This window comes from Colobus angolensis, unplaced genomic scaffold (genome assembly GCF_000951035.1).
Source record: "Colobus angolensis palliatus isolate OR3802 unplaced genomic scaffold, Cang.pa_1.0 Scaffold163, whole genome shotgun sequence".
NCBI lineage: Eukaryota > Metazoa > Chordata > Mammalia > Primates > Cercopithecidae > Colobus > Colobus angolensis.
Genome location: NW_012114744.1, coordinates 8,137,962 through 8,159,415, shown reverse-complemented (window position 1 = coordinate 8,159,415; position 21,454 = coordinate 8,137,962). Strand labels below are relative to the sequence as shown.

Here is a 21,454-nt window from a genome sequence, read left to right as displayed (position 1 = left end):
GAAACCATCATTCTCAGCAAACTATCGCAAGAACAGAAAACCAAACACCGCATGTTCTCACTCATAGGTGGGAATTGAACAATGAGGTCACTTGGACTCTGGAAGGGTAACATCACACACCGGGGCCTATTATGGGGAGGGGGGAGGCGGGAGGGATGGCATTGAGAGTTATACCTGATATAAATGATGAGTTGATGCATGCTGACGAGTTGATGATGGGTGCAGCACACCAACATGGCACAAGTATACATATGTAACCTGCATGTTGTGCACATGTACCCTAGAACTTAAAGTGTAATAAAAAAAAAAGTTGCTTTTTCTTGGAAGACGAGTCCTTAAGCTAGGCTTTGTAGGATATCCAGAGATAACACTGTGTTGATTATTAGCTCACAATCTAAAATTACAAAACTAAATTGATCATTTACACCACTAAGAATTTCAGCTATAAAGCTCTCACATACATAAATTATAAAATAATTGTATTTAAGGTGATGAAATTTATAAGCGGGTTCACAAATATAATAAAATAATAACAAAAATGAAAAGAACAGTATGCAAAGTGAACCAGCAGATTTGGAAAAGAATCATATAGAACTTCCAAAACTTCAAAACACAGTCACTAAAATTAGAACCTCCACAGACAGGGTAAGCAGTAGATTAGACACATCCGAAGAGAAAATTTGTCATGTAATTAATGATGGAATATTGATTAGAATCTGAGGAAGTTGCCTAGAATTCATCATGAAGAAGTGAAAAAAATATACATAGAGAAATTAAAAGATTTAATTTTTTAAGAGGAAAGAAAGCTCCAAGATTATTTCTGATAGAATTTGAATAAAGACATTAAATAAAGGAAAAATGTGTCAAAGGCAACATTTGAATAGATGATAATGGGAAGATTTTTTAACTGATATAGTCATGAATTAGTAAGAAATACAGTAAGTATTAACCATAACTCTTTAACGCCTAGAAATGTAATGATGAAAGTGCAAAATGACAAAGATTAAGAGAACATGTAAGAACAATCATAAAGAAAAGGCAAATAGGCTAGGTATGGTGGTTCACTCCTGTAATCCCAGCACTTTGCAAGGCCGAGGTGGGCAGATCACTTGAGGTCAGGAGTTTGAGACCAGCCTAGCCAACATGGTGAACCCCTGTCTCTATTAAAAATACAAAAATTAGCCAGGCCTGGTCATGAGCACCTGTAATCCCAGCTACTTGGGAAGCTGAGGCACAAGAGTGGCTTGAGGTGGAGGTTGCAGTGAGCCAAGATCGTGCCTTCCAACCTGGGCCACAAAGTGAGACATCTCAAAAGAAAAAAAAAAAAAAAGATAAATTACAAGACGAGAACTGCAGTTGAACTTTCATAAGTCTTTTCCACATGGATATCTAAGCCTTCTGACAATGGAATATCTTCAAAATTACTGATAGGATTGCTGGGCTAAAACACTATATAAGTAACTATACCATTATGCCTGAGTAAGAACAAATTAAAGAGGTATTTTCAAATATTCAGATATTTCAAAAGGATATATTTTCAAATTAAAGAAAGAAAGAAATTGAACTCAGAATGATAGAGTGTGATTCAAGAAGCAGTCGTCAACAAGAAAATGAGTAAACTCAGGAGTAAATATAAATAAATATTGACTTGTTAAGATCATATATTTTAATAATGAATTTCTATTACTAAATGATAATATACTAAACATTACTAAAATAAGGTAGAACTAATATAATGAGGACTGACTTAACAGATGGGAATGGGTAACGGAAGTAAAGCACTCAAAGTTTCCTGGGTTCAGGAGGAGACTTAAAATCAAGATCTGAGGAATCAGTGAGAGAAAAGAAATATATAGTTTCTGTACTGTTGAGGAAATAGGGAGATTTTGTTAATGTTTAATAGAGACAGGGAATGAAAGAAAAAGAGGCATGGCAAATACAAAGGGCAAGATAAGATAATAGAAATACCTCTAAATATATCAACATGTACAGCAAATATAGCTTGTCTTTAAAATAAATCTTGTTAGAAGACTAGGTTTTTAGGGCTTTAAAAACCCCAATTGTTGTTCAAAGTGATCTAAAATATAACACAGAATAATTGAGACTGAAGAGATTTTTTTTAAAATTTACCAGATGCATTCTAACCACAAGAAAGATTGTATAGTTTTGTGACTGTACAAGAAGATAGACCTCAAGGCAAAAAGCAGTATCAGATTTTTAAAATACTCACTACATAAATATAAATCGAACAACTTACCAGGAAGACAGAATAGTCTGAGAAAGAAGTAACAATCTCAGGCATATATATGAGGTTATTTATCTTAAAAATATATAAACACTTAAGAGAATTGCATGAAGAATCCAAAGAGGGATAATCTTGATAGGAAATTTTAACATTTCTCAATACTAGATACATCAGAAAAGAATATCAGATATAGAATATTTGACTAAAATCAGTAAATTTGACCTAATGGACGTGAATAATCACTGAATAATAATTACAAGACATGCATTCTTTTAAGCAAAAAAAAAAAAATTATTAAAAAACTAGTCATGTGTTAAGCAGAACAAGTCTTAAAAAATACTAAGATTCAGAATTTTTCTGATCACAATGAAATTAATTTAAAAATCCAAAATATAACCACAAAGCCAAACTTAAAAACACACTTCTAAGTAGCTCCAATATAAAAAAGAAATCATAAAAAATGAGAAATATTTGGAGCTCATAAAAATGCTACTTGTGAGATGAGGTTAATATGAACTTAGAATATAGTTTCTGAGTTTATGAACTTAGAATAAACAAATGCATACATTAAAAATGAATAAGCTAATTATATGAGTTTAAAAAAACAAGCAAGGCCAAGCATGGTGGCTTACACCATAATCCCAGCATTTTGGGAGGCCAAAGCAGGCGGATCACTGGAAGTCAGGACTTGAAGACCAGCCTGGCCAACAAACATGGTGAAACCTCATCTGTACTAAAAACACAAACAATTAGCCAGATATGGTGGGGCACACCTGTAATCCCAGCTACTCGGGAAGCTGAGTCAGGAGAATTGATTGAACCCAGTAGGCAGAGGTTGCAGTGAGCTGAGATTGTGCAACTGCACTCCAGCTTGGGCTACAGAGCAAGACTCTGTCTCAATAAATTAATTAATTAATTAATTTAATTAAAGAGATAAATCTCCCAAATGAAGAGATAAGAAAAATGGCAGAAATTAAGGAAATGAAAAACAACAGAGAGGATTAACAAAATGCAATAATATTTCTCAAAAACATTAAAAAGGTGAATAAATCTCTGGCAAAATTGATTATGGAAAAGGGTATAAAATGGCTAAATGATACATTCAAAAATGAGCAAATTATTTCATCAGGAAGGAAGACAAAACCCCCAAGTGACTAATAAACAGAAGAGAATATTCTTAGTCCTATTGGCAATAAGAATTGTGAACTCAAATAATGGTGAAGTGCTACTTCCCACCCATCAAAGTTGGCAAAAAAATACAAAGATTCAAAATACCAAGCTTGGCAAAGATGTATTAATATTATATCTGGTACTCATATACCACAGGTATATATAGTATGCACAAATTGGAAAGCAGCTAGGCAACATTCAGTAAAGCTGAAGATCTGCACGCTCTACCACCTAGCAGTTCCACTCCTTGATGTGGTACTAGAGAAGCTCTCACACGTGTGAGCAAGAAGACAAGATATACAAGAATGTCCATCATGGCATTGTTTTTTAAGGACAACAAGTGAAAGAAAGTGCAGGTCATCACTAGGATAGTGGTTAAAGTGTGACAATTCAACTAACAATATTTATATCAAGATGGTTAAGCATCAGAAACATTTAACTTTTGGAGAAGAAAGTTGCAGAAGAATATATATGATATATTCATATGAAGTTTGGAAACATGCAAAAAGTACTTGATGTTGTTTATCAATTTTCTTATATGTGGTACACATTTCAAAACGTCATGGAAATAATATAATAAACAGAAAAATCAGCATGGTGTTTATCTCTGAGAAGAGAAAGGAAATTGTCTTGGGTGAGTATACATAGACATTAATTGTATCTGTCCTTTTTTAAAAAAAATACTCTTTAAAGCATATATATCTCTAAGAAATTATCATTCAACAAAGCTGAATGATGAATATATACATGTTAGTGTATTATTGTGCTTTTCTTTATGTTGGAGATATTTCATAATATTTTTAAGATAATGCTGTGTAAAATAGCTTTATGAAAGAATAGTGAAACTTTGAACTAAGTTATTTTTCTAGAGTAAGAGAATGGACTTCTTTTTAGAACAAATACAATTGGACTGTTATTGTTTACCTCTCAACACCCCCACCTCCAACCCCTTAACCCTCACCCCTAAAAACACCCATACAATTATGCCTTTTAACACAAGGAAACCGAAACCTTTAAGTGATTTAAAAAAAAAAACCCTGATGGGAGCAACTGACTTTCATTTGTAAACCTTAAACATATATGCAAGGGAGAAAGTAAATTTATTGACAGTCTATAAGATGAGGAAAGACACAAGGAAAATTTAATGTAGCAAAAACCACAAGTGTCACAAGATACTGGCCTCAATCTCCCCCATTAAGGCTTAATGTTTTTATTTTTCAGAATAGAAATAACTTTATTCTTTTTCTGATTTAAAATAATGTATATTCTTTTAAAAAAAACTCCACACTGAAAAATAAAATAACCTATCATTTCACCATCCTGTAATAATCACTGTAAATATTTTAATATATATTTTAATTCATATATATAATGTTTGCCAATAGAATCACACTCTACATTTTTGCTTTTAAATTGCTGTTTATGTTATATCTTGGCAATGTTATACCTTAGGTTCCCATGTTAAGAAAAAAATCAGTCACATCTCTTCTAATGGCTCATAGTATTATCCTGTATAGTCATGCCATGATATATTTTAACCAAACTGCTTATATGTAACACTGCAGTGAACACAATGCATATACATCTTTGAGTACTTCTCCATTTGTTTCCTTGAGATACCTTCCTTGCTGGACCAAAGGAATGCATAAAAAATAGTAAGACTTTTCGTACTGTATCAGTAAGAGTTTTCCAGAAAGGCCAGCAGGCTGGAACTCCAGCAGAAGCTGATGCTGCAGTGTTGAGGCAAAATGTCTTCTTTTTCAGAAAACCTTAGTTTTTGCTCTTAGGGCCTTCAGCTGCTTGTGTGAGACCCACCTACATATCGAAGATAATCTCCTGTACTTAAAGTCAACTGATTATAGATGTTCACCATTTCTACAAAATACCTTCTCAGCCACATTTAAATTAGTGTTTGATTAAATAACTGGATACTATAGCCTAGTCGTGTTAACACATTAAAAAAGTGGATAAACCTCTGACAAAATTGATCATAGAAAAGGGTACAAATGATGAAATGATACATTAGAAAATGAGCAAACTACTTGATCAGGGAACTCACAGAAAAGAAAACTTCAAATGTTTATCGAATATAGGGGAAAATTCTCAGTCGTATTGTAATGGGAATTCAAATAACAGTGAGAGCATTTCCCATTCATCAAAATTGGCAAAAAGAAAAAAAAAAAAAAGCATAACCACACTTGGCAAAAATGTGCTACATCTTTGTACCTATGTACTGTGATGTACGTAAAGCGTAAGTATATCACAGAACCTGTTGCCAGATGACCTTCCATAAAAGCCGCACCAGTTTTGATTTGGTCCCTACACTGTGTACTGGTAACCATTTTCATGTGTGCTAATCTAATCAGTATATTTTCTAATGAAGTACTATATTTGTGTTAATTTTCAGTTTTAAATCCACAATTTGTCCTGCAACTTAGCAGTTCTAACATAGTAATTTTCACAATGACTTGCACCTTTTACTTTGTACAAGCGCAGAGATGAGCAGAGAAAAAGAGCTCTGCTTTTCTCTGAATAGGAAATACATTTTCTCCTTTTAAAAGTAACAATGTTGATCTCTGCATCTTACACCTGTCATTACCTCAAACCTGTCTTTCTGGCCTCAGGTACAGAGAGTTGATGTGAAAATAAAAATAAACAGTCATCTTTTACCCATTTTTCTACCACGTGTTCTGAGTTTTCCCTGTTGGTTTATAGTTCTTTATATTTCTGATGTGAGTTATTGATTGAATATATGCTTTGCATATGTCTTCTCTTAGTCTATTGCTTTGCCTTTTTTACTTTCTTCATGATACCCTTTAAATGAAGAGAATTCCTTGATTTTAATGTAGCCCATATTTTCTGTTTTTCATAATTAGTTTATTTTGGGGTCTTATTGAAGTGATCACTGTCTATTGAAAGGTACTATGTTTCCTTAGTTTCATTTATGTTTAAAAACAGAAAAAGGAAATAGTTAACATTAACCAAGCCCAGGTAACAGAGAGAGACCCTGTCTCTACAAATAATTTTTAAAAATTAACTGGGCATGGTAGCATCCACCTGTGGTCCAGCTATTCAGGAGGCTGAGTGGGAGGATCACTGGGTCCCCAAGGGTGGAGGCTGCAATGAGCCATAATCACGCCACTCTCCTGCAGCCTGGGTGACAATGTGAGACCCTGTCTCAAAAAAGAAAAAAGAAAATACGCTAACAAAACTATTTTCCATGGACTCTGTGTTGTAGGATATTTTGCAATTTAGATGTATATCCACCAAACAGCCTTTCTCCTGCTGGAAACAGAACCTCCCTCTATCTCTGTTGGGGGACCTTGTAAGAGCCTGCCTGTTGTAGCACCTAATGTTCTTTGCTGCATACATGAGCTCTTGACCAAATCTGGGCTAATGAAACATTCCCCATTTACAGTATTTTGCTCAAATATGGCCTTGTGATCCAAGCAGACACACTCAGGGAGGTGACTTCAGAACAGCTATGGTTCCAGTAAGACTTTAGCACAAGGAAATGAGGCCAATTCCAAAAGACAAGAAGAATTAAGAGGCAGAGCAGATCTTGGTAATGTTGTCACTGGCTGCCCAAAATTTACTCCATCCTGGCCCTGCCTGAGGTTTTCATTATGTGGCCACTAAATTCTCAACTTTTAATGAGATTTTTTTTTTTTTTAATTTTTGTATTTTATTATTTATTATTTTTTTCTTTTGCTTTTTTTGAGACGTAATCTTGCTCTGTCACCCAGGCTGGGGTGCAATGATGCAATCCCAGCTCACTACAACCTCTGCCTCCCAGGTTCAAGCAATTCTCCTACCTCAGCCTCCCAAGTTGCTGGGACTACTGGTGTATGCCAACACACCTGGCTCATTTTTTGTATTCTTAATAGAGATGGGGTTTCACCGTGTTAGACAAGATGGTCTCAATCTCCTGACCTCGTGATCCGCCTGCCTTAGCATCCCAAAGTGCTGGGATTACAGCCTTGAGATCTTTTTTTACTTTGTTAAAAGTCTTGATATAAATATGCTTGAAAACGTGGTCCCGTGTTTATGTAAATCTAGGAGTACTCCTAATCTTACTCTTGGAGATTTATAGCCTACGTTAGCATATTAAAAGTCGTAAGAAACCATGAAGTAAAAGAAGGCTATTTATCTTCTTAATAGGCTAGTAATCCCAAACATATCAACATTAATACTTATTTATGGTGCTTATATTAATATCTTATAGAAACTTGAGCAAATCATTGTTATTTATAGAAACAGCAAATCATTGTTTTGGGGAATACTGGATCTTAGGCATAGAAGAACCAACAAATGCAAGCTGACAAACGAAAGGTGCTTTAATCTCTGAGCTAGGTTTTGAAAAATGCTCCAATTTAATAATTTATGTGTAAATTATGTTATATTTTTAATTGGGAAAAGAGTATTTTGATAAAGAAAAAAACAAAAGTTAAATTTGGTAAATTTAATGTGACCAATCTATAAACTTCTTTTTTTTTCTCGAGCAGGTTAGCCAATATACCTTTGCTATGTGCAGTTACAGAGAAAAAAAGTCTGAACCACAAGAATTAATGCAACTTGAAGGCTATACTGTGGATTATACCGATCCCCACCCAGGTAAATCTTAATTGAATCACTTTCCCTGCCATGTATGTATGCATGGAATTCTTATAAATATCCTGTGTCTGTTCTACAATTTAAACCCCTCTCGATGAATAGGGTGCATATTTCACTTATATATCTGGGCAAGACTTTATGAGATTCAAATTATCTCTTTTGGAGTGCTTTTATTCTTAACCATATTTCATCATATTTATTATTATTTTGGCATGAGGTTGAGATGTGTAAAAGTCACTGTAATTGAATAATTATATGAGATATAACAATGTTTTCAGAAACTTCTTTGCTGGAAAGCAAAGAAATAGACAAAGAAATGGCAAATGAATTATTATATTGTAACTACTAATTTTCTCTCCAACAATATATTTTTGTACTTCTCTCTCTCCCTTCATGTTAATACTGGAAAGAGTACTGGACACCTGATATTTTAAAAATTGAATGAATGAATATTAATGACAATATCTAAGATCAAGAAATGCAGACATTAATAAACATAATGATTGAATATTGGTGAATAGACATTAAGAAATAGAAATTTATGACCATATTAACTAATTGTTCACTTAAAATGCAAAATATTATCTTCTGTGAAAGAATTTTATAAAAGATAAAATACATGCAATATGAAATATCATTTTTGTCTTAATCATTATATATTTTTCCCACGTATAGAATGGCAAATATGCCGACAGATAAAACTTCTTTCTCTGGCATGAAATACCAGATTGTGCTATGCATTTCCATGGAGTGTGTTTATATATCTTGTAGAATGCTGCTGTGTTGTGGACTGTTTCCCTAGGTTATTTTTTATTTCTGAGGTGATATGGGAGCTTAAGCCTTTTTGTTATTTTCTTCAAATCTTGGATTGTGGATTTGATCCTTTAAGCTAAATATTGTTTAAAACATTTAACTGTTAATATCAAATCCATTCTTTTCCATGAGGTCAGTTAGTGAATGAGACTAAAATCTGCCAATCTTATAAATTTTTAATGATGTCATTTTGTTCCCTCCACAGGCCTTCAGGGTGGTCATATGTTCTTTAATGCTGTTAAAGAAGGAGATACTGTAATCTTTGCCAGTGATGATGAACAGGACAGAATATTATGGGTTCAAGCCATGTATAGAGCCACAGGTCAATCATATAAACCAGTTCCTGCAATTCAAACCCAGAAACTGAATCCTAAAGGAGGAACTCTCCATGCAGATGCTCAGCTTTGTAAGTTTTGTTTAAAAATAATTTGATTATCAATTAATAGCTTTAATAAGATATAAAATTGAGGCAAATTTTTTCAGTATTATAGTTTACATCATTAATTGATTCCTAATTAAATGAAAATAGTTCATATTAGTAGTCATATAATCACTTATCTAATTTTTCACATAAATCTGGAGTAAATGGTACATGTGGTTTCCAATCATGGATTTGTCAAGCATTAAGGTATTTCTAGAAATCTCAAGAGCACATAAGAAAATTCTCCAAAATTTCTCAAAGGAAAATTTATTTTAGTTTATTATGATTTTGACTTAATTCTCCTATAGACATGGAAAAAATATTGCAAAATCAAATTTGCTTTGATACGATTTCAGAATACCAAAATGATGAACCATTACCTTCTAGAGTTGTTCTTAATAACCCAGAAGGATAATAGGTCTATTTTTTTTGTTGTAGATTGATACAAATAATAAGTCATAAAGCCAACTTTTTTCCCCTCGTGCCTTAAAGACATGTCAATTTTGAATGCTAACTTAAGTTGCAAAGAGCTAAATTTTTTATTTTAAATGACTAATGTTTAATAATTATGGAATGATGGTCAAAACATCTTCAAACATAGCTTTGATAATCACTAAACCAAGTGTTTTAACTTGTTATACTCCTTTACAAAGTTTATCCTGTTTTACCTGTAATAAATATTTGTCTTTAACTTTCAGCTCAACTTGTGGTTTTTTTATTCTTGAGATTCTTCTCAAAGGGATAACATCTTGACATGCATTATTTTCTTCTGCTTTTCATGCATCAAGTAACTATTCTCTTTTCTTTTGAGATACCCTTCAGTATCATTTCTGGGCATCCTAAACAAAGGCACTTTAGTTCAAATAATTAAATGTGAACCATGAGCTTTTTCTTTATTTTAGAAACCATACTCATAGGTTATCGTAATTAGTTCGGGGCACATTTTTTATATGTAGTGAAAACTATTTAGGAATATTATATATTAATTTTTTCACTGATTTAAAATTTCTTCTTTAAAATGAGTAGCATTGTCATCTTAAAAGGTAAAATAAAATAAAAAGAGCACATTCTGATGTTTTCACTGTATTTAAAAATTTAACTCGCTGCTTCTGCCTTCCTCTCACCCTCCAGGTAATATGCATAGAGCATGGCACAGCAGATAAGAGTGTTTCATCAGAGCTAAGGTGTACAGAAGTGTCTTTATTTTTCTACAATTGAGCATATCTGAAATTTTAATTTCTAATGTTGCCAAAATACTTTAACTCACCAATTCAAAACAACTGAGTCACAGATTAAAATTCAATTAATTCAAGATTCTTCACCCCACTCTTCTTCCGTGTGATCCATAGTAAATTAAGTTTCAGAGGGGATTACATAAAACTGTGATATCATTGAATGTAGCATCTAGTCTAAAACTGTTCTCTGTTCACATGGCCTTAGGTATGACTTCTGTCACTGGTTTCATTACTTACGTGCTGGTGTGCACTGCTCATCACCATGGACCTGCCAGGGCACCTGGTAATGAAGTCCACATAGTTTTTGCCCTCCTTGGATCAACTCCAGACACCTATGAATTCCTTACATCATATTCATCAGATTCTCGCCACAGTGGTACATAGTAACTTGTTGGGTATTCCCCAGCTATGCACAGGGGTGCTCACTCAGGCATTTCTCTCGCAGCACAGCTCTTATCCATTGCTTCTTTCCTACTTCAAGTGCCAGATTGGACATTTATCACTGGGCTGTGCCTGCACTGGGCATCAAAGTATAAGATTCCCTCAACCTTAGGTCGAACCTTCTTCTTTTGGAGCTCTGTTCATTGCTCACCCCCAACACAACATTAACTCAAGTCAAATCTCTTCCCAAAACCATTTTCTTCCATCCAGCTGATCTATTTTTTCCCCCCTAGTTTTGATTCTTCTTGTTGAAAACCAAGTTTTTATAAATTTGTTTCTTTCCACTCCATAGGCCAATCTCTGTCCCTTCCCCTGTAAGCTACAGTTCTACAGCATTTAATGTGAATTTCCTGTGTTTTTCATTTTACAAATTTGTATTTTGTATATGTGCATTTAGCATCAATCTCATAAATGGTTTCATATTCTTTATCATATTCAGTCTTACTGTTTTTGTTCATCTCTATGCTTTTAAAATTCGTCCATGTTTTTGTGAATACATCTAATCTCATTCTTCTGATTACTGCATACCATGTAAGTGGGCTTCTGTCTTATGTTACCTAGTCTACAGCACATTTTATTTTTATTCACTCCTCCAGAGATGGAAATGTAGAATGCCTCCAAATCCATACCTATGTTCAGTTGTCCCAGCCATGACTATGAAATATCCTTTCATTTATTCAAATCTAAGTCCTTTACATTTTAATCCTTTTCCATAGAGCTGTTTTTATTCTTGGTTAAGCTAATTTCTAAGCCTTTCATACTTTCATTGCTATTGCATCTTATAATTTTATTATATTTTCTAGTTGACTATTACTTATAGAGAAATGCTATTTTCATGTGCTTTTTTGCTATCCATATTTATTCTTTGGCTATGTATCTCTGCACACCCCTTGCCTAATTTGTCATTAGGCTATTATTGGGTTTTGAGAGGTGTTTACACAGGCATGCCTTGGAGATATCGTGGGTTCAGTTCCAGACCACTACAATAAAATGAATATCTCAGTAAAGTGAGTCATACAAATTATGTGTGTATAAAAGTTAAGTTTGGCTGGCGCAGTGGCTCAAGCCTGTAATCCCAGCACTTTGGGAGGTCGATGTCGGGGGAATCTCTTCAGTTCAGGAGTTCAAGACCAGACTGGGCAACATGGTGAAACCCTGTATCTACAAAAAATACAAAATTAGCTGGGCATAGTGGCACGTGACTGTAGTCCCAGCACTTGGGAGGCTGAAGTAGGAGAATCGCTTGAACCCGAGAGGTAGAGGTTGCAGTGAAATAGCGCCTCTGCACTCCAGCCTGGGTGATAGAGTGAAACGCTGTCTCAAAAATAAAAAAGTTATGTTTACACTACACTGTAGTGTATTAAGCATGCACTAGCATCATGTCTAAAACATAATTTTAAAATTCTTTATTGCTAAAAATACTAACAATCACCTGAGGGTTCAGTGATTATAATATTTTTGCTGGTAGAGAGTCTTGCCTCAACATTGATGGCTGCTGACTGATCAGGTTGGTGGTGGTTGTTGAAGGTTAGGGTGGATGTGGCAATATCTTAAAATAAGACAAGGATGAAGTTTGCTGCAGTGACTGATTCTTCCTTTCACAAAAGATTTTCCTGTAGCATGCGATGCTGTTTGCTATCATTTTGCCCAAAGTAGAAATTCTTTGAAAATTGGAGTCAATCCTCTAAAACTTTACCTCTGCTTTATGAACTAAGTTTATGTAATATCCTAAATCCTTTGTTGTCCTTTCAACAGTGTTCACAGCATCTTCACCAGAAGTAGATTCCATCTCAAAAACCACTTCCTTTGCTTCACCCAAAGGAACCAACTTCTTATCTGTTCAAGTTTTATCATGAGATTGTAGCAATTCAGTCACATCTTCAGGCTCCGCTTTTAATTCTGGTTCTTTTGCTGTTTTCATGACATCTGCAGTGACTTCCTCCACTCAAGTCTTCAGTCCCTTAAAGTTATCCCCAAGGGTTGGAATCAACTTCCTCCAAACTCCTGTAAATGTTGATATTTTTACCTCCTCCCAAGAATCACAAATGTTCTTAATGGCATTTGGAATGGTGAATCCTTTCCAGGTTTTCAATTTACTTTTCCCAGATGGCTCATAGGAATCACTATCTATGGCAGCTATAGCCTTTTAAAATGTATTTCTTAAATAATAAGACTTGAAAATTGAAATTACTCCTTGATCTGTGGGCTGCAGAATGGATGTTGGGTTAGCAAGCATGAAAACAACATTAATCTCCTTGTACATCTCCAGCAGAGCTCTTGAGTAACTAGATGCAGTGTCAGTGAGCAATAATACTTCGAACAGATTCTTTTTTTCTAGCATCGGGCCTCGACAGTGGACTTAAAATATTCAGTAAACTGTGCTGTAAACACATGCACCATCATCTGGGCTTGTTCTTTCAGTTATAGAGCACAGACAGGGTTGATGTAGCATAGTTTTTAAGGGCTCTGGGATTTTCAAGATGGTTAATAAATATTGGCTTCAACTTAAAGTCACCAGTTGCATTAGCCACTAACAAGGGAGCCTGTACTTTGAAGCTTTGAAGCCAAGTATTGACTTCTCTCTAATTGTGAAAGTCCTAGATGGGCATCTTCTTCCAATAGAAGATTATTTTGTCTACACTAAAAATCTGTTATTTAGCATAGCTAACTTCATCAATGATCTTAGCTGGATCTTTTGGATAACTTGCTGCCATTTCTGCATCAACCCTTGCTGTTTCACCTTGCACTTTCATGTAATAGAGATGGTTTATTTTCCTTAGCCCTCGTGAGCTGACCTCTGCTGGCTTGACAGCTTGCAGAGGCTTCTTCACTTCTCTCAGCCTTCATAGAATCGAAGAAAGGCAGGGCCTTGCTCTGTTATTAGGCTTTGGTTAAAGGGAATATTGTGGCTGATTTGATCTATCCAGATCATTCAAACTTTCTTCATATCAGCAATAAGGCTGTTTTTGCTTTCTTATTATTTGTGTGTTCACTGGAGTAGCAATTTTTATTTACTTCAACAACTTTTCCTTTGCATTCACAACTTGGCTACTTGATGCAAAAGGCCTAGCTTTCAGCCTGTCTTGGCTTTTGACATGCCTTGTTCACTAAGCATGATCATTTGTAGCTTTTAAATTTAAAGTGAGGGAGACGGGATTCTTCTATTCATTTGAACAGTTAGAGATCAATCTGAGTTATTAGTTAGCCTAATTTTAATATTGTTGTGTCTTAAGAAATAGGGAGACCCAAGAAAAGGAAGACAGATGGGGAACAGTCAGAACACATATAACATTTATTAAGTTTACCATCTTATATGGGTGTAGTTTGTGGCACCCCAAAACAATTACAATAACATCAAAGATCACTTTTCACAGATGACCATAATAGATATATTAATAATGAAAAAGTTGGAAATACTGTGAGAATTACCATAATGTGAAACAGAGTCATAAAATGAGCACGTGTTGTTAGAAAAGTGGCACCATAGACTTGCTTGACACAGGGTTACCACAAACTTTCAGTTTATGAAAAACACATCTGCAAAGCACAATAAAATGAAGTTTGCCTGTGTGTTCTGGATACAACATGTTTGTCAGATATGTGATTTGCAAATATTTTCTCCTAATCTATGGCTTGTCTTTTCATATCTCTTAATAGTGACTTTCAGAAAAAAAAAAAAAGAAATTCTTAATTTTGATGAAGTCCATTTTATCAATTTTTTTCATAGATGTGCTTTTGATGTTATAATTAAAGGATCTTTGCCCAACCCAAAGTGCAGAAATTTTCTCCTTTGCTTTCTTCTAGAAATTTTACAGTTTTGGGTTTTACATTTTACAACCATTTTGAGTTAATTTTTGTATACGGTGAGAGGTATCCATCAGTATTTATGGATGGCATATGGATGGCCAGTTGTTTTAACACAAAGAGTTGAAAAGATTGTCATACCCTGAATTGCCCTTGCGCATTTGTGAAAAATCAATTAACTACATATGAGTTTATTTCTGGGCTATCTTTTCTTTTCCTTTGCTCAGTTTATCTATCTTAATATTATTACCACACTGTCTTGATTACTGTAGCTTTGTGACTCTTACAGTCAGGTAGTCCAAGTCCTCCGAATTGATTTCTCTTATTCAAAAATATTTTGGCTGTTCTATGTCCTTTGCATTTCTCTATGAATTTTCAAAATAAATTTACTCATTTTTAATTGACAAATAATTGTTTATATATATGATGTACAATATAAATTTTTAAAACATCTTGACATTCCTTGCTGGAGATTTTACTGGGAATGCCTTTGATCAGTCAGTCCTTGGAAAATTTTGGAAAACTGACTTCATAATATTGAGTCTTTCAATCTGTGAATACAATGTGTCACTTCATTTGTTTAGGTAGTCTTTAGTTTCTCTTTGGGATGTTTGTAGTTTTCAGTAAACAGATCTTGCACATCTTTTGTCAGATTTATTTCTAGGTATTTCATCTGTGTTGCTTTAGTAAATGGAATTTTTTATTTCAGCCCAATTGTTTTGTTGTCTTTGCGATTGCTTTAGAATTTAAAGTATATACTTCAAATTTATTATACATCTTCATGTATAGTATGCAAACTTTACAATAGTAAACTTCTATTCTCTTGGCTTTTGCACTATTCTTGTCATATATTTTACTTCTATATATGTTGTAAATCCCACAATACATTGCTATTATGATTATTGCCTTAGTCAATACCTTTTAAAGAAATTAAAAGTGAAAGAAAGATGTTATGTAGATGTCCATTTTGTACATGTCGATTATGTACCTGTTATGTACATGTACATTACCATTCCCAGTGTCTTTCATCATCTAGTGCATATATTTTTACTTCTTGAAGGACCTCCTTTGACTTTTCTTGTAGTGCAGATCTGCTGGTAATGAATACTTTTAGCTTCTTTATATATGAAAAAAGTCTTTATTTTACTCTCATTTTGAAGATATTTTTCTTTTAGTACTTTAAAGATGTTGCTCCACTTTTTCTTCTAGCTTGCATTTGTTTTTCCAATGAGAAATGTGCTATTTTGGTTTGTTCCTCTATAAATAATGTCTTTTTTTCCTCTAACTGCTTTAAAGATTTTTCTCCTTAACACTGTTTTTGAGCAATTTGATTATGATGTGCCTTGGTATAGTTTTCTTCATAAAAATGCTTGTTCTGAGACACAGTTAAGTTACTTAGAAACACCATCCTTTCAAGCTTTGCTTTCAAGTTTTGTTAGGGAAGACCAAGCAGTGTTTAGTCCAGGATGCATTTTCCCCATTTCTGGACCAACATCTTTCTTAATACTCTAACTGATAACCTGTGAATTATGAGCTTTTATATTCTTGCTGCTGAGAATCAGTGCTATTTTAGGCTGTGTGAGTTTGGGGCACTGTCCTCTCGAATCCTTTAGATTGCTTCTTTCCCTTTCTACATGTGCATGAACTGATGGGTAGTCAGCTGAATTCTTGGGGGAGGCCTTCTGCAGAACTTGAGAGTCTCTTGCCGGGCAGCTGTCTTCTCTCCAGTACTCTTTCCTACAACCTCTAGTTACTGTGGCCCTCCTGAATTGTCAGCTCCATTTTTCAACTCAGGGAGACCACTGGGCTTTTCCTGAGTTCCTGTTCCTTGTGCCATGAGCTATAGAGTTTCTCCTAGCAGTAACCTGGGGTGACTGTAAAGCTCACCTTGTTTCCCATCCCTCAGGAATCACTCTCCCGTGTTGCCCAACGTGAAGCGTTTAAGAAACTTTTTAAATTTTTTTTCAAAAGCTTAGTTCAGGTAGGAGGTTAAGTTTATTCTCAATTATGCCATCATGACCAGAAGCAGAATGAATTTTTTATAAGTTAAAGCATGGTTTCTCAATTTCAGCACTATTGACATTTTGGGCTAGACAATTATTTGTTTTGGGGCAGGGAGTGGAGTAAGGAACTTTTCCTGTGCATTATGTGATGTTTTACAGCATCCCTGTCCTCTACCCACTAGATATCAGTAGTCTCCCACCTGGTCCCAGGTCAGACAACCAAAAATATCTCTGGACATTGCCAAATGTCCCAGAGGGTAGGGTTGCTGTTGGTGAGGAATCACCCCCAGTTGAGAACCACAGAATTACAGTGACTTAATAGCTATTTTTTTTTAATTGTCACCCTCCTTCACTTGTGTTCCCATATTTTTTCTTAACATCCTGAGTACAAGGAATTCCCAAGGAATGTTTTGAGCTCATGGCTATTGTTGCTTGCACATAGTGGCAAGAAAAGTGGGTAGGAACCACTAGCACAGACCTTTAAGACCGTGGCTGAATAATACAGAATTTTTTTGGACAGAGTCTGCCTCTGGAGAGAGAGGGAGTGCAGTGGTGCCATCTCACCTCACTGCAACCTCCACCTCCCAGGTTCAAGCCATTCTCATGCCTCAGCCTCCCAAGTAATCTCAGCAGCTGGGAGTACAGGTGTGTGCCACCACACCCACCTAATTTTTGTATTTTTAGCAGAGACAGAGTTTCTCCACGTTGGCCAGGCTGGTCTCAAACTCCTGACCTCATGTGATCTGCCAGCCTCGGCCTGCCAAAGTGCTGGGATTATAGGCATGAGCCAATGCACCTGCCTTTGACAAATAAAAAAAAAAAAACCTTTCTATTATTCAATATCAATTTATTGTCAAGGCAGAATTAATCAGGCTATGAGATTCCCATGCCTCAGCCTCCCAAATAGCTGGGATTCACCTGCCTAATTTTTGTCTTTTTAATAGAGATGGGGTTTCTCTACATTGGCCAGGCTGGTCTTGAACTCCTGACCTCAGGTGATCTACCATCAGGGAGGACACCTCGGCCTCCCAAATTGCCAGGATTACAAGCGTGAGCCATAGCGCCCAGTCCTATAATCTGTTTCTAACAAAACCTTTCTATTATTTGATATCAATTTATTGTCAAGGCAGAATTGATCAGGCTATGGGAACTGAATTTACTTGTTATAACTAAAAAGCCAAACTATTTCAATTTGTTAACAACAGCTGACTTGTGTTCCAGGCTACTAGTAAAGTGTTTAATCAGTGCTGACCTCTGCTGGCGTGAAACTGGGAGGCGGAGTTTGCAGTGAGCGGAGATCGCACCGCTGCACTCCGGCCTGGGCAACAGAGCGAGGTTCCATCTCAAAAAAAAAGGAAAAGAAAGGAGGAAGAAAGAACATGTTCTACCTCATCAGAATGAGAATACTGACCCTGACCTATCAGAGAAATGTCATGAATTACTCCAGAGAGTAGTTTCATCCATAGTATTTTCCTCCCTCCATTGACTTACATAATCAATTTGTGTTTTCTTTCCTGATGATCTTTCAGAAAAACAACTTTTAAAATCACTAGTAGAAATTGAGAAAACAGCCGGGCGCTGTGGCTCAAGCCTGTAATCCCAGCACTTTGGGAGGCCGAGACGGGCGGATCATGAGGTCAGGAGTTCGAGACCATCCTGGCTAACACGGTGAAACCCCGTCTCCACTAAAAAATACAAAAAGCTAGCCGGGCGAGGTGGCTGGCGCCTGTAGTCCCAGCTACTCAGGAGGCTGAGGCAGGAGAATGGCGTAAACCCAGGAGGCGGAGCTTGCAGTGAGCTGAGATCCGGCCACTGCACTCCAGCCTGGGCGACAGAGCGAGACTCCGTCACAAAAAAAAAAAAAAAAAAAAGTAGAAACAACCTAGTATCTACCATTCATACAGGCACAAGGGTAATAGCCACGAAGGTGTTGTAATAACATGCAAAACAAATGGTCAATATATGTTAAGTGGAAAAAATGCTAAATTACACATGTGGTATTATTTTCACTACATAAAAAAACCCAATTGAAAAAGCAAAATATAGATAGAATTACATCTAAAATATTCAGTGGATATGTTTTGTTGGAGGCAATAGTTGCTACTTTGTTTCTTCTATATTTTATTTTTCTTTGAAATATGTATTTTTATTTATTTTTCACAAACCCAGTGCTTTAGAATGAACTATGAATCTTAAAGCTTAAAAAGAAGCTTATTTTTTAAAAAAATCTAAGCATACTAATAACTAAGAAAAATAAAATATTATAAAATCTAACTTACTGGAAGACAACCTTATCTTTTTGGGACATTACTAATATATATTTATAGGTTTCTCTAACAAGCAAATCTATTCCACTTCTTTTTTTCTTTGAGTCTCTGGATATATAAAAATTCTAAGGGAAGAGAGTGAGCTGAAAGGGTGGGGATGAGGCTGGTAAACAATTTTTTCGCTTCAACTATAACGTACTAGAGTTGCCAGATTGATGGACATTCTTTGGTTAAACTATCCTTCTTTGTTCTCTCCAACCAAAATGCAGTGCATGCACCCTGGTTTTCACTGTCTCTCAGTTATATATGTAACATAATACAATGTGTGTGTCACATAATACAATATGAATAGTAGTATTTGTCTTCCAATAATAAATTAATATCAAAAATGAACTGAAAAGCTGCCATCTGCTTTTTATTTTTAAGCTAAATATTTTTAAATTCTTAAGTTGAAATATAAACTGACAGTTAATTTTGTGAACTTATTTTCATGATTGATCTAATATGTTAAATTTCACACTTCATAGGGGAAGCATTTGTCTTTCCTTTACATTGAATATATTATTTCTAATAAATGTTCAATATTGGTTTACTTTACTTATTTGTGATTATAAGTTTCTGTATTGATCAAAATTGTCATCATGCAAAAGTATTACTTATGTGTTATTTGCTGCAGAAAGCAAGATATGTTAATTCATATATCAGATTTTGAATCAATTTAACCAAAAGAAGCTAAGCAGTTATTTGGGTCAATAATAGAGGTGTGAACAAACTCCTTTGCTTTTCAGCAGAAAGTATGCATACATAAAACATGGACATACTATTCAGGCTGATCTAGATAAAATTTTAAATATTAAACTCTTCCTATTAAAACCTACATGGATGGTATAAAAAGAGAAGTGGCACCTACTTTGCTGTGCCACTTTTAACTTCCTGTAAATTTTCAAGCTTTATGGGAGTTTTGAATTGTCAGAAGTGTATAATCAGATGTGAGTAGTGGTAAATGCAGCTACAGGTGAACTCCTAAAATAGGCCAGTTTTAAACATAGGACAGTAAATTGTATTGTATTTCAACAGAGTCATTTGTTGCTTAGTTCAGCTCAGTATTTTGCAGAGAGCAGTCTTGGCTGACAGCACGCTCTTAGTACTTTTGATACCAGAGTTCCACTCCCAGACACCCGAGTGACCTTGGAATGCTAATAAATGGCCTCCTTTTCTCATCCAGAGTGCCCTTTTACATTTTTCTTTCCTTTTTCCTTTTACATCCATGATTTCTCACAACACTAGGAGCAGCAACAAATGCAGTACCATGAGAATTTGTTGCAAAGAAAAAAGAAATATTTCAATTATTTTTTTCAATCTCCCTGACTTAGATGACTTCAATTCTATCTGACTTAGATGCCTTTCCTGGGATTTGGATTCTTGAGCACTTAAGGGGCAGGTTGCGGTCAGTGCCTACCAAAAAGCTCTCTCACCACAGTGGGGTCTGCTAGCTCACTGATAGTCCTCATATCATTTTCTGTGCTACCTATTTTCAAGTCTGTATTACCTATTTAAGTTGATACTGTCAGCCTACTTATTCTTTCCTCTTAACTTCCAACAGCTATTATCCTAATGAAAAAATTCAATTTTTAGGTTTCACTTACATAAAGCCTCTATAACTTCTTAAATCTATAGCAAATAATAATCTTTCTCAATTTGGGTTTCATTCCATCTACTGTTATCACACCTGGTGACAGTACCACCTAAAGACGCTGGAGCATATATCCAACTGTTGCCATAGAAACTCCATCAGTATCCTCAATTACCACGTCCCACATCTGTAGTTAGTCCATAGGTTAATCATCACAATTTATGACAATTTTGCAGTATACTGCTTAAGCTCATAGCTTGTTGGTTTGTTTTGATAGTTGTCACATTGTTTCAGAAGACAGATTGAACTGAAATTTTCCATTATCAGAGAAATCTGAGTAATACCATGAATAATTTTCTGTTTAAAACTAGTCACCATACTGTTGTGTTATAGTAACATTAATTGCAGATAATCCAGTATAATGCAATTTTAAAGCCTTGGATTTGGTAATTGACTAAAAAGCATGTTTTGCATTTGATATAGATGATGCCTGTGTCTCTCAAGAGTAACATGTAGCTATGTTATACCTGTAGAAAGCTATGTGAAAATATATCTTTATAAAAATAAGAAACTAGATAATATTTTAATGATATATGATTTTCTGTTTTGCATTAGTTCATGAGAGAACTTTACAGTGAAAGATGGCAGGGAGGAAATGCGGAGATGTAGGTCAAAGGATACAAACTAGCAGATGTGTAGGATGTACAAGTCTAGAGATCTAATGTACAACGTGACAACTAGAATCTATAAAATTGTACTGTTAGTTATTTTTGTTAAGTAAGTAGATTTTAGCTGCCCTGTCACAAAA

The 21,454-nt window shown here is 35.0% G+C and overlaps 1 protein-coding gene across 2 annotated transcripts in view; it reads left to right on the top strand.

Annotated features, from left to right (window-relative positions):
- The window catches only part of CADPS2 (Ca++-dependent secretion activator 2), a 571,469-nt gene that overhangs the window by 376,951 nt on the left and 173,064 nt on the right, over nucleotides 1-21,454 (top strand). For both annotated transcript variants that reach the window (XM_011937408.1, XM_011937407.1), the window contains exons 10-11: nucleotides 7,921-8,029; nucleotides 9,048-9,248. In XM_011937408.1, coding sequence (XP_011792798.1) covers nucleotides 7,921-8,029; nucleotides 9,048-9,248 — 310 coding nt within the window. The remainder of the gene's footprint in view (nucleotides 1-7,920; nucleotides 8,030-9,047; nucleotides 9,249-21,454) is intronic.